This window comes from Heptranchias perlo, chromosome 37, assembly GCF_035084215.1.
Source record: "Heptranchias perlo isolate sHepPer1 chromosome 37, sHepPer1.hap1, whole genome shotgun sequence".
Classification (NCBI taxonomy): Eukaryota; Metazoa; Chordata; class Chondrichthyes; order Hexanchiformes; family Hexanchidae; genus Heptranchias; species Heptranchias perlo.
In genome coordinates this window covers 17,198,837-17,212,768 of record NC_090361.1, presented here as the reverse complement: position 1 = coordinate 17,212,768, position 13,932 = coordinate 17,198,837, and the positions used below count along the sequence as shown (strand labels likewise).

The following is a 13,932-nucleotide window of genomic DNA, read 5'->3' as shown; positions in this document are numbered from 1 at the left end:
AACAAAGAAAATCAAACGGTAAATGCGGGAAATCAGCAGTAGGTCAGTCAGCATCTGGAGAAGGAAGAGAGAGGGGTTCGGTCCAATACTGGCCAGGCCTGAGGGCGGACTCTCCTCACACACTGAATCTCTGTATAAAACCGTGTGACACTACATCCTCAATCTAGTTCACCTTAAGGCCCGTGTCTAAATTATACAGTTTGCTCTGTTTTCCATCACTTAGCACATTCCATTTAATTCCGATTTCCATGCCTGACACTCCAGTAGTTGGTTATGAATTTAGCAGCAATGTGAAGGTGGGTTATTACGAACTCTCACTGCTCCGATCTGTGTGAGCAGCCCCTGTTTGGTAGGTTGGACCCTCAATGCCCCATAACGCCCTACCACAATAATACCGGTCTGAAGCTGGCCGTGCCAAACCAGCCCAGTGTCCGGGTGTGAGACACAGAACAAAGGCTGAGACACAGCTTTCCAGGGAGCACAGTGAGTTGTACATATTTGGACGGAGTTTTATCATGTTGGAAGTCTGATGCTCACGCGGGGTCAGGGCGCACACGCGGGGTCAGGGCGCACACGCGGGGTCAGGGCGCACACGCGGGGTCAGGGCGCACACGCGGAGACGGCGCACACACGGGGTCAGGGTGCACACGCGGGGTCAGGGCGCACACGCGGAGACGGCGCACACGCGGGGTCAGGGCGCACACGCGGGGTCAGGGCGCACACGCGGAGACGGCGCACACACGGGGTCAGGGTGCACACGCAGAGACGGCGCACACGTGGGGCTCAGGGTGCACGCAGGGGTAAATGTGCACACGGGGTCAGGGTGCACGCGGGGTCAAGGTGCACGCGGGGTCAGGGAGCTCCAGGAATATCCCACCTTTTCTCGGGTTTATGGACTATACCAGGAACGAGGACCCCACCCCCTGCCTGATCAGCTGGCTGCCGAGCTCCGCGCTGATAGTACCCTGAATAAATCAAATCCCACCCGGATCAGACTCTGTTCCTGTACAATCAGCGGGGAATCTAACCCACCATTATGGACAGTGACTGTAGAGTTAGCAATATCTCATACAGCTTCAGTAGAGGAAACATATCTGACCCCCTCTGTTTCAACCTCCATTCTCTTCATTGAAAAAATCTTCTGTAGTGTGTGAAGAATCTTTGAATGATGTTCTGTGGCTGGGAGGAGTCGATCATTTTATGTGGATGGGGGTTGAATTTTGCAAATAAATCCAGAAAGCAGTCTATTCGATCTCAATGTTTAAATAATTGCATTAGGATCAGTGGTCATATGTTTTGTTTTGTTTGATTATATAATTGTGTGTGAATTTAATTACGACTGATTCACAGATTTTTGCTTCGGTGCCAGCCGGGCCTCGTGAGTAATTCAGCCCTTGTGACACTCGTGAATTTTGAAGCGATGTCTTAGCGAGGTCTGTGTAACTCTGTGGGGACGGTCTGTGACCGGGTCGGTAATCTGACCCCTGACCCCTGACCCCATCGGGTTCCACACTACAGGACTGTGCTGGGGGTGACTGACCTGCCATCTTGTCCAGCCCATCGATGGGACCTGTCACTGCCCAGAGTAGAAAGTTGACCAGTGATGGGAAGCTGTGTGATTGGACCCAGCTTCGGTGCGGTTTCAGTCCCTGCCGAATGTGGGGCCCTCAATCCTTCCATTGTTCCAAACTGCACCGGTTTTAAACAAGAGATTGTTGTCTGCAAACGGCCTGTGATGGGGGCTCTCGGTAGTTTGCTTTATCCTTTTCAAACCCTGATTCCTGAGTGTTGATTTGCTATCTGGTGTGGGCTGGACTGAGATAATTGCCGATCACGGATGGGACTATTGTTGCTTTCCTTCAATCTTCTGTTTGTTGACTATTTGAGTGTCCGCCTTGTCTTCTCCTCCATCCTTTGCTGTCTAGCTTGCAGTGGCTTCTGTCTAACGTGGGCCTCTTTGTTTCCTCATTCTATCGGGAATAGGTCAATCCAGATGAAGAAGGAATGCAAAAGATCGCAGAGCTGGTTTTAAAGTTCCCTCTCACCATGAAGACCTGGTTTGGACCTGTTTATCCCATAATCTCGCTGTTTCACCCCGATTACATTAAGCCTGTCCTATTGGCATCAGGTATTAAGTAAAATCTGGGCAGTTTTATCATTAGTTAACCCTTTAGTTGTCATAAGTAGTGAATTCTTTATTGAAAACACCAAATGCTTCAACATGTCCAAGTATTACCCCCCAACTGGGTCTCAATCCAGCCCAGTCCGTGATGGCGATCGTTACTGGTCCCACTGTTTTAACAGAGGTCAAAGGTCAATGGCGCCAACTGATCTGATGGGCATTGGTCAGAGTGTAAGGGTGGCGAGCTGAGCAAGAGAAGGAGTCACAGACAGACCAAGACAGAGGAACTCAGACAGACAATCACAGACAAGACAGAATGAAAGAGTAATCACAGTAAGGAGTGCTTTTCTTGACTTGAAATTGAGACGTGTTTCTGACCCGAGACTCATTGGCGACTCAGACTTTCAATTTGATGCCACCAGTCAACTTTCATTTCCATTGATTTCTGTAACGGGCGGCCAATGTTTCACATCTAGGCAAGAGGTTGAACATCTACCCCATGCTGTTTTCCAATTTGTTAAATACTCCAGACATTTAGAAGGGGAATCCCCGTGTTTTTCTGGAATATGTTTATTGGTTTTCCTGTTCTTGAATATTTACAGGGCTTATCGTGGGCTGACGATATCTCCTCGGTTTGTTGAACAGTAAGAAATAACAAAGTGGGGTGTCTTCAGAGCAAAGCCAGCTCCGTGGAAACTCCAAGGGTCTATGGTGCTCGTCTCAGACCCTTGCTGATTGGCCAATTCTGCTTTCTACATCTAAAATGGCCACCTTCACAAAATGGTTTCCATCGGAAGGATGTGACCTTGAGGGGTTTTGGGGTCAGTGAGGGGAGGAATTCTCTTCACCCAGTTTGACCTCACTCTCTTGAATAACTTTTTCATTTTAACGTTCTTAGTGGGGGGGGGTAACTTTCCAACGATTGCTGGCACCGGCCGAGCTGTTCCCCCCCCCCCCCTCCCCCAGTGGGTATTGGAAAATGACTGCCTGAATTATCAGAAAAGGCTCTTGGTTGACCAGGGTTCATCTCAATGTCTCTCCAGGTTGACCTAGTCAGTTAAAGGTGAAGGAGCTGGGAATGTAGAATCTTTCGAGCAGTGGTATTCAAACCATGGTTGAAAAGTTCAGGGTGTTGGGTGGTCCTGCCAAGTAGAAGAGGAGGTGGCCTTTCCCCTTGTCAACTGTACCCCAATCAGGGCTACTGAATGAGGCCCCTTTAAAATACATGGCGAAATATAATGAGGATTGAGTCAAACCGTGAGATCCACATGTTGCAGTGGGGAGCACTCGTACATCTGGCACCGAATGAACCCCGACTTCAAATGGCATTGGACTTTGAATTCATGATAGAACGAGGTAGATGCAGAGATGCTCATACAGTAATTCTGTACGTCCCCTAGAGGTGGTCACAGACACTTTACCTCACTGTGTTTCCTGACATACTGTTATTCTCGTTACACCTGCTGTGTTTCTTGGTTGATGCCCTTTGTTAAACGTTTCTCTGCTCGGCTGCCGACCGCTTGTTGTGATAAACTCTGTGAGCTGTGAGCAGGGTTCCCAACCTTCCTGGGATGTGGGAGTGTTCCCTGGAATCGGGGCTTCTTCTCGCAGCGATTTAAATATCCCGCCGCAGGGCTCCCACATGAACAACAGATACCGTGTGAGGTATTGTCAATAATGACTGACGTCGGGAGTTAGAACCAGGTTAAACTGCATTCATTTTAAACAGGATCATTTTCCACGGAACTCGTCAGTGGCTGCTGCCCAGCGCCGTCACCCAGAGAGACACAACCGGCCCGGGCTGGGGGGGGGCTCTGAAATTGGAGGGGCTCGAGAGTTTGGGGGGGGTAAGAGAGGGAGACTGAGGAATGGGAGCTTGGAGGGAGATGGAGACTGGGGAATGGGGGCTCGAGCGTAAATCTGTGTCCTCTGGTTCTTGACCCTTCTGCCAATGGGAACAATTTCTCTCTATCTACTCTGTCTAGACCTGTCATGATTTTGAACACCTCTATCAAATCTCCTCGCAACCATCTCTGTTCCAAGGAGAACAACCCCAGCTTCTCCAGTCTATCCACGTAACTAAAGTCCCTCATTCCTGGAATCATTCTAGTAAATCTCTTTTGCACCCTCTCTAAGGCCTTCAGATCATTCCTAAAGTGCGGTGCCCAGAACTGGACACAATTCTCCGTTGTGTCTGAACCAGTGTTTTATAAAGGTTCATCATGACTTCCTTACTTTTGTACTCAATGCCTCTATTTATAAAACCCAGGATCCTGTATGCTTTTTTAACCACTTTCTCAACCTGCCCTGCCACCTTCAGCGATTTTATGCTCCTAAACCCCCAGATCTCATTGTTCCTGTACCCCTTTTAGAGTTGTGCCCTCTAGTTTATATTGCCTCTCCTCGTTCTTCCTGCCAAAATGTATCACTTCACATTTTTCTACGTTAAATTTCATCTGCCACGTGTCAGCCCATTCCACCAGCCTGTCTATATCCTTTTGCAGTCTATCACTATCCTCCTCACTGTTTATTACACTTCCAAGTTTTGTGTCATCTGTAAATTTTGAAATTGTGCCCTGTACACCCAAGTCCAAGTCATTAATATATATCAAGGAAAACAGTGGTCCCAGCACCGACCCCTGGGGAACACCACTGTACACCTCCCTCCAATCTGAAAAACAACCGTTCACCACTCCCTGTTTCCTGTCACTTAGCCAATTCTGTATCCATGTTACTACTGCCCCTTTTATTCCATGGGCTGCAATCTTGATGATAAGCCTACCATGTGGCACTTTATCAAACGCCTTTTGAAAGTCCATATACACCACATCAACTGCATTGCCCTCATCGACCCTCTCTGTTACCTCATCAAAAAATTCTGTCAAGTTAGTTAAACATGATTTGCCTTTAACAAATCCGTGCTGGCTTTCCCTAATCAATCCACACTTGTCCAAGTGACCGTTAATTCTGTCCCGGATTATCGTTTCTAAAAGTTTCCCCACCACTGAGGTTAAACTGACTGGCCTGTAGTTGCTGGATTTATCCTTACACCCGTTTTTGAACAAGGGCGTAACATTTGTAATTCTCCAGTGCTCTGGTACCACCCCCGTATCTATGGATGTTTGGACGATTATGGCCAGTACCTCTGCAATTTCCACTCTTATTTGCCACAGCAATCTAGGATACATCCCATCCAGACCAGGTGACTTATCTACTTTAAGTACAGCTTGCCTTTCTAGTACCTCTTCTTTATCAATTTTTAGCCCATCCAGTATCTCAACTATATCTTCCTTTACTGAGACTCTGGCGGCATCTTCTTCCTTGGTAAAGACAGATGCAAAGTACTCATTTAGTACCTCGGCCATCCCCTCTGCCTCCATGAGTAGATCTCCTTTATGGTCCCTAATCGGCCCCACCCCTCCTCTTACTACCCGTTTACTGTTTACATGCCTGTAGAAGACTTTTGGATTTCCTTTTATGTTGGCCGCCAGTCTATTCTCATACTCTCTCTTTTTGCCCCTCTTATTTCCTTTTTCACTTCCCCTCTGAACTATTTATAGATTGAACAAAGTGAGATCCACAAGAACCCAGAGTCAGTGAGGAGCATTTGCATTGTGTAAAGTAAAGTCAGCCGCCTTCTCACATTGCATATTGTGGAGATGCCGGTGATGGACTGGGGTTGACAATTGTAAACAATTTTACAACACCAAGTTATAGTCCAGCAATTTTATTTTAAATTCACAAGCTTTCGGAGGCTTCCTCCATCCTCAGGTAAATGTTTACCTGAGGAAGGAGGAAGCCTCCGAAAGCTTGTGAATTTAAAATAAAATTGCTGGACTATAACTTGGTGTTGTAAAATTGTTTACAATGCATATTCACCACCCACCAAGCCAGCTAGCTCTTTACTTGCACACTGTGTGATAATGAACACTTGGCAGAATGAATGTGTTTGTTTCCATTAGTCACTGAGTGCTGAGCCCAGCCTGCACCATGTAATCATTCTGTGATCGCACTCAGACTGGTGACTCAGCAGATCCAAATATAACAATCTGCACTTTCCTTCTTGCAGAACTTGCAGGGTACGGTAAAGCCACTGATGCCCAGGGTTAGAGAGTAATAGCGCAGCGTTAGCGAGTAATACAGGCAGTGGATAGAGAGTAATAACAGCTCAGGGTTAGAGAGTAATAACAGCTCAGGGTTAGAGAGTAATAACAGCTCAGGGTTAGAGAGTAATAGCAGTGCAAGTTAGAGAGTAATAGCAGAGCAGGGTTAGAGAGTAATAACAGAACAGGGTTAGAGAGTAATAACAGAACAGGGTTAGAGAGTAATAACAGAACAGGGTTAGAGAGTAATAACAGAACAGGGTTAGAGAGTAATAACAGAACAGGGTTAGAGAGTAATAACAGAATAGGGTTAGAGAGTAATAGCAGTGCAAGTTAGAGAGTAATAGCAGAGCAGGGTTAGAGAATAATAACAGAACAGGGTTAGAGAGTAATAACAGAACAGGGTTAGAGAGTAATAACAGAACAGGGTTAGAGAGTAATAGCAGAGCAGGGTTAGAGAGTAATAGCAGAGCAGGGTTAGAGAGTAATAACAGAACAGGGTTAGAGAGTAATAACAGAACAGGGTTAGAGAGTAATAACAGAACAGGGTTAGAGAGTAATAGCAGCGCGGGTTAGAGAGTAATAGCAGAACAGGGTTAGAGAGTAATAACAGAGTGGGTTAGAGAGTAATAGCACGCAGGGTTAGAGAGTAATAACAGAGCCGGTTAGAGAGTAGTAACAAAGCAGCGTTAGAGAGTAATAACAGCACAGGGTTAGTGAATAGTATGGGGAGGGGTTGGATTGTAATAACACAGGCTTAGAGTAATACAGGGACGGGTTAGAGAGTAACGACAGAGCAGGGCTAGCGAGTAACACAGGGCAGGATTAGACAGTAATACAGGGCAGGGTTAGAGAGTAATATAGCATAGGGTTGGAGAGTGACACAGGGCAGGGTTGGAGAGTGACACAGGGCAGGGTTGGAGAGTGACACAGGGCAGAGTTTGGACAGTATCACAGCTTAAGGTAAGAGAGTAATATAACACAGGGTTAGTGAATGATACCTTATGCCAGTTTTCTGTTCAAGACACTTTGAAGTATAGATAAGCAGGTTGTTTTTTTTAACTTGCGCCCCCTCCAAGAGTTGTATCTGGCACTGCATCGTCAGCATGGCCGTTTGTATCGTCAGTCTCTAACACCTCCGTGGGCCGCACTAACTCTATCCTGAAGGCACTCTGTCTGTGCTACGGACCCAACTGACTGTGATGATGTTTCAGGGCTGATTTCTCGATATGAGCTGCCACCAATTGCTCAATCCATAGTCTGCCTTGGTGGGGCTCAATCGTGGTGCTAGATTATCGAATAAATGTCTCCAGTTCCACTCTCTGTACTTCACAGGACACGTTCCACCACCCCTGCCTGTAGAACCTGTCCTTTAAATGAGAACTTGCCAATTTTTATTTAAAAAACCCTCTTAAAACAATAATTATCTTTTAAAAACTCCTTTTCGTTTGCTCCTGTTTATTTAAGTGTTCCGCCCTGCCCTGTTTTGATGCTTCAGAATAAAGAGGTGAGGCTTCAGTGAGTTTAAACCGAGTATCTCAAGGTTAGGCCCGAAGCAACAAATGGTTTTTGTTCACTTTTGACATTCCTATCAAACCACATTTCCAGAATTTGACAAATGAGCTGTTTTCAAGCGGGAGTCAAGAGTCCAAATCTATTTTGGAAATAATCTTTTGTGACTTTTTGTTATTGGAACTGCTTGGAACTTTTTTTATCGGGCTGAATTGCCTTCGGGCCTCCCCAGGCGGACAGCCTAGGCCCTCTACTCCAGGCCTCTAAAAGCTGACCACAAGAAGGCAAGTGACAGGAGGAGGGTGGAGTGGGGGGGAGTGGAGGGGTTGGCGAGAAGGATGGGATTACTTTCTGTGTAATTCCCCCTCCCTCTGATCCATTTATAATCTGTGAGGCCGTTGGCCCAGACTGGTCCTGCTCTAACTGGCGAGCTGCCTCTGGGTGCCCGATCGGTGTCTGCAGCTCACTGGAAAAGTGCTGACGAGGCCCAGAGCCCAATTTCGGGTGAGCCTCGGGCCTCTGGTTCCTGGCCCGCGATCCCAGTGTTCTGTGGGCTCTGTGCCCGGAAATGGGCCTAAACAAATTTTTAGCCCCTGGTTTGTTGCAGAATAGAAACAGCCGTCTAAAACCAACTGGCTCGAGCCACACAAATCTAACTGGGTTCTGCATTGTGCCCTGGTAGCACGTATAGCACTGCATAACCAGTGGGTACTTGATGGAGAGACTGAGAACACTCGGCATGAACTGTTCTTCGGAGTGAGGATAACAGTTTCACACCTCTGAGCACACTGGCTGACCACACTATCAGTTTACACTGACCTTGCACGTATTCTGTTTACACAGAATAAGCTGTGAGTGTTTGATGTTATATTAATGACAATTTTTAGAGACTTGCAACACTCCCATATTTGTTTTAGAACCATTTAAGTTTACAGCACAGCAGGATCCCTGTATCAATCCCAATCTAATCCCACTGCCACGTACACTCCCCATAGCCCTGTATCAATCCCAAACCAATCCCACTGTCCCACTCTCTAACCGTAGCCCTGTATCAATCCCAAACCAATCCCACTGCCCCACTCTCTCCCCATAGCCCTGTATCAATCCCAAACCAATCCCACTGCCCCACTCCCTCCCCATAGCACTGTATCAATCCCAAACCAATCCCACTGCCCCACTCTCTCCCCATAGCCCTGTATCAATCCCAAACCAATCCCACTGCCCCACTCCCTCCCCATAGCCCTGTATCAATCCCAAACTAATCCCACTGCCCCACTCTCTCCCCATAGCCCTGTATCAATCCCAAACCAATCCCACTGCCCCACTCCCTCCCCATAGTCCTGTATCAATCCCAAACCAATCCCACTGCCCCACTCCCTCCCCATAGCCCTGTATCAATCCCAAACTAATCCCACTGCCCCACTCTCTCCCCATAGCCCTGTATCAATCCCAAACCAATCCCACTGCCCCACTCCCTCCCCATAGTCCTGTATCAATCCCAAACCAATCCCACTGCCCCACTCCCTCCCCATAGCACTGTATCAATCCCAAACTAATCCCACTGCCCCACTCTCTAACCATAGTCCTGTATCAATCCCAAACTAATCCCACTGCCCCACTCCCTCCCCATAGCCCTGTATCAATCCCAAACTAATCCCACTGCCCCACTCCCTCCCCATAGTCCTGTATCAATCCCAAACTAATCCCACTGCCCCACTCCCTCCCCATAGCCCTGTATCAATCCCAAACTAATCCCACTGCCCCACACTCTCCCCAGTCTTCTGCTTCAAAAATGTATCCATTTTTCCTTAAAAGATGCAATAGTCTCTGCCTCAACCACTTCCTGTGGCAAAGCATTCCTTGCTCCAACCACCTGTGTAATGAATTTTCTCCTGACCTCACTCCTCACTCTCAGCCACAAATTTAAACTAATCATCCCTCGTCACTGACTCCCCAATCAAAGGAAATAGTCGTTTCCTATTCACGTCTACGGGAGGAGCATCGCTCCCAGGTACAAGTAGAGGCTCCCGACGTGACCTCCCAGGGAGTGTCAGGCGCCTGCCTCGTCCTCTCCTGGCCTGCCTCGTCCTCTCCTGGCCTGCCTCGTCCTCTCCTGGCCTGCCTCGTCCTCTCCTGGCCTGCCTCGTCCTCTCCTGGCCTGCCTCGTCCTCTCCTGGCCTGCCTCGTCCTCTCCTGGCCTGCCTCGTCCTCTCCTGGCCTGCCTCGTCCTCTCCTGGCCTGCCTCGTTGGGCCATCGTCACTGCAGGGGGTGACGTGTTTGCTTTCTATGGGGTGAAGGATCTGTTTGCATCACTTCCCGTCTGCCACAGGAAGTACTGGGGACACTCAGGAGCAGCCAGGTGGATCTGTGGGGCATCTTGAGATCTATAAAATAAGAAGTTTACTTTTGTGACAGTAATATTGAACAAACAATTACTGCACAAAGCAGGAAGTGATGGAATAAAACGGGCAGATTGCGCTGTTTGTGCTACAATGCTCAACATGAGCTTTCGGTAAATGGCCCTCGGCTGGGACTCTCTACCCTGCACTCTCCACTGACACCATCAATACTTCTCTAAATTCCCTAATCTGGGTCATTGTTTCCTAATCTGCAATAGCGTTAACTAATCTGGGTCAGTGTTTCCTAATCTGGTCAATGTTAACTAATCTGGGTCAGTGTTTCCTAATCTGGTCAGCGTTAACTAATCTGCAATAGCGTTAACTAATCTGGGTCAGTGTTTCCTAATCTGGTCAGCGTTAACTAATGTGGGTCAGTGTTTCCTAATCTGGTCAATGTTAACTAATCTGGGTCAGTGTTTCCTAATCTGGTCAGTGTTAACTAATCTGGGTCAGTGTTTCCTAATCTGGTCAGTGTTAACTAATCTGGGTCAGTGTTTCCTAATCTGGTCAGCGTTAACTAATCTGGGTCAGTGTTTCCTAATCTGGTCAGTGTTAACTAATCTGGGTCAGCGTTTCCTAATCTGGTCAGTGTTTCCTAATCTGGTCAGCGTTAACTAATCTGGGTCAGTGTTTCCTAATCTGGTCAGTGTTAACTAATCTGGGTCAGCGTTAACTAATCTGGGTCAGCGTTTCCTAATCTGGTCAGTGTTAACTAATCTGGGTCAGTGTTTCCTAATCTGGTCAGTGTTAACTAATCTGGTCAGCGTTAACTAATCTGGGTCAGTGTTTCCTAATCTGGTCAGTGTTAACTAATCTGGGTCAGCGTTAACTAATCTGGGTCAGTGTTTCCTAATCTGGTCAGTGTTAACTAATCTGGGTCAGCGTTAACTAATCTGGGTCAGCGTTTCCTAATCTGGTCAGTGTTAACTAATCTGGTCAGCGTTAACTAATCTGGGTCAGTGTTTCCTAATCTGGTCAGTGTTAACTAATCTGGGTCAGCGTTAACTAATCTGGGTCAGCGTTTCCTAATCTGGTCAGTGTTAACTAATCTGGGTCAGTGTTTCCTAATCTGGTCAGTGTTAACTAATCTGGGTCAGCGTTTCCTAATCTGGTCAGTGTTTCCTAATCTGGTCAGCGTTAACTAATCTGGGTCAGTGTTTCCTAATCTGGTCAGTGTTAACTAATCTGGTCAGCGTTAACTAATCTGGGTCAGTGTTTCCTAATCTGGTCAGTGTTAACTAATCTGGGTCAGCGTTTCCTAATCTGGTCAGTGTTTCCTAATCTGGTCAGCGTTAACTAATCTGGGTCAGTGTTTCCTAATCTGGTCAGTGTTAACTAATCTGGGTCAGCGTTAACTAATCTGGGCCGGCGTTTCCTAATCTGGGTCGGTGTTTCCTAATCTGGTCAGTGTTTCCTAATCTGGTCAGCGTTAACTAATCTGGGTCAGTGTTTCCTAATATGGTCAGTGTTAACTAATCTGGGTCAGCGTTAACTAATCTGGTCAGTGTTAACTAATCTGGGCCGGCGTTTCCGAATCTAGGTCAGTTTTTTCAATGATTACTTCTGTTTGCTGATTAATCCTTTCAATATGCTGTGATTTTCTGGCTTGAATTTATTGTTAAATTAATTTTGCCACCGGTTATTCCAAAATTCCGTAGAAAGAAAATTCATCCTGAATCTTGGCCTATTGTATTGTTTATTTAATCTCACTGCCTGGAGTGTTTCAACACATTTAACAGATGTCCTGAGGCACTGCTCTGACTCTGATCTGCACATATGTTGCTGTAACACTTCTATATCAAATTGTCTTTGAATTTCTAAGATTGATTGCTGAACACGGAGGATAATCCTGCTTCATTTTCTGCCCATTGCGGTCTGCAATATCGGTCAAATCTGGATTTAACTGTAATTGTGGGTTTAATGAACGATTCCTGTGATTCTCTGGTTAATTTCTCATCTGCTTTTTCCTCCCACCTGGCTCTTATTCTATTAGATTCGCAGTTCAGAGGAGGGGCTGAATTTGGTTAATGAAATCGTCAAACACAATGTATACTGCTGTGTCACGTGGTTTGGACCCATCTATCCAATAGTGAGGCTCTTCCATCCAACGTACATCAAATGTGTCCTTTTGGCATCAGGTAGAGGAGCTTCATCACTGGAATATAAAGGAGGAGATTCAGGCATTTAGTTTAATTAAAAAATATCTTCAGTGTTATTGAGTTCAAGTGCTGGTACTGTTATCCCTGCCTTAGACAAAGGGAGCTCATTTTCTGCTCCTTTCAAAAGGGATAAATACTTGAAGGGAAAACATTTGCAGGGGTCTGGGGAAAGAGCAGGGGGAGTGGGACTAATTGGCGAGCTCTTTCAAAGAGCCAGCACAGGCACGATGGGCCGAATGGCCTCCTCCTGTGATGTAAGATATTCTCTGACAACGGCACCAAGTTCTCCTCTTTAACACTTCCTGGTAGCATCAGAGTCACTGGGTAATTTATTAATGAGACTGAACCCTTGTCTAAAGTTACCACTGATTTTATTTCATGGAGACTTTATAAAATGAAACAAACATTTCACAATAAAAGCAACTAGTTGTAGGTTTGCAGCAACCTCAGACTAAGCTGTGAGGAGAGGAGAGAGGCCCCCGGACATGATTAGATGAGGGGGTTCATAGAATCATAGAAATTTACGGCACAGAAGGAGGACATTTGGCCCATCGTGTCTGTGCCGGCTGAAAAAGAGCTATCCAGCCTAATCCAACTTTCCAGCACTTGATCCGTAGCCCTGTAGGTTACAGCACTTCAGGTGCACATCCAGGTACTTTTTAAATGAGTTGAGGGTTTCTGCCTCTACCACCCTCTCAGGCAGTGAGTTCCAGACCCCCACCACCCTCTGGGTAAAAAAAATTCTCCTCAGCTCCCCTCTAATCCTTCTATCTATCATTTTAAATCTATGCCCCCTGGTTATTGACCCCTCTGCTATGGGAAATAGGTCCTTCCTATCCACTCTATCTAAGTCCCTCATAATTTTATACACCTCAATTAAATCTCCCCTCATCCTTCTTTGTTCTAAAGAAAACAACCTCAGCCTGTCCAATCTTTCCTCAAAGTTAAAATATTTCAGTCCTGGCAACAGCCTCCTAAATCTCCTCTCTATCCTCTCTAGTGCAGTCACATCTTTCTTGTAATGTAGTGACCAGAACTGTACGTAGTACTCAAGCTGTGGCCTAACTAGTGTTTTAGACAGTTCTAGCATAACCTCCCTGCTCTTATATTCTATGCCTCGGCTAATAAAGGAAAGTATCCCATATGCCTTCTTAACCACCTTATCTACTTGCCCTGCTACCTTCAGGGATCTGTGGACATGCACTCCAAGGTCCCTCTGTTCCTCTACACCTCTCAATATCCTCCCATTTATCCCTTGCCTTGTTTGCCCTCCCAAAATGCATTACCTCACACTTCTCTGGATTGAATTCCATTTGCTACTTTTCTGCCCACCTGACCAGTCCATTGATATCTTCCTGCAGTCTACAGCTTGCCTCCCCAGGTATCAACCACACGGCCAATTTTTGTATCCTCTGCAAACTTCTTAATCATGCCCCCTACATTTAAGTCCAAATTATTGATATATGTCACAAAAAGCAAAGGACCTAGTACTGAGCCCTGCGGAACCCCACTGGAAACAGCCTTCCAGTCACAAAAACACCCGTCGACCACTTCCTTGGACCATGCTGAGAATAGAGAGGTCCTCGGACAGTCGCTGTCTTGAGCAGAAGATGAGCTCAAATGTTGCTTGCTATTC

General features: G+C 46.5%; 1 protein-coding gene across 4 annotated transcripts in view; it reads left to right on the top strand.

Annotated features, from left to right (window-relative positions):
* Nucleotides 1-13,932, top strand: part of cyp4f3 (cytochrome P450, family 4, subfamily F, polypeptide 3) — a 70,676-nt gene that overhangs the window by 26,003 nt on the left and 30,741 nt on the right. For 3 of the 4 annotated variants that reach the window (XM_067973197.1, XM_067973196.1, XM_067973195.1), the window contains exon 3: nucleotides 1,984-2,128. In XM_067973197.1, the coding sequence (XP_067829298.1) occupies nucleotides 1,984-2,128 (145 nt within the window). Of the gene's footprint in view, nucleotides 1-1,983; nucleotides 2,129-12,130; nucleotides 12,276-13,932 lie in introns of all 4 variants that reach the window. The other variant, XM_067973198.1, reaches the window with a different exon arrangement.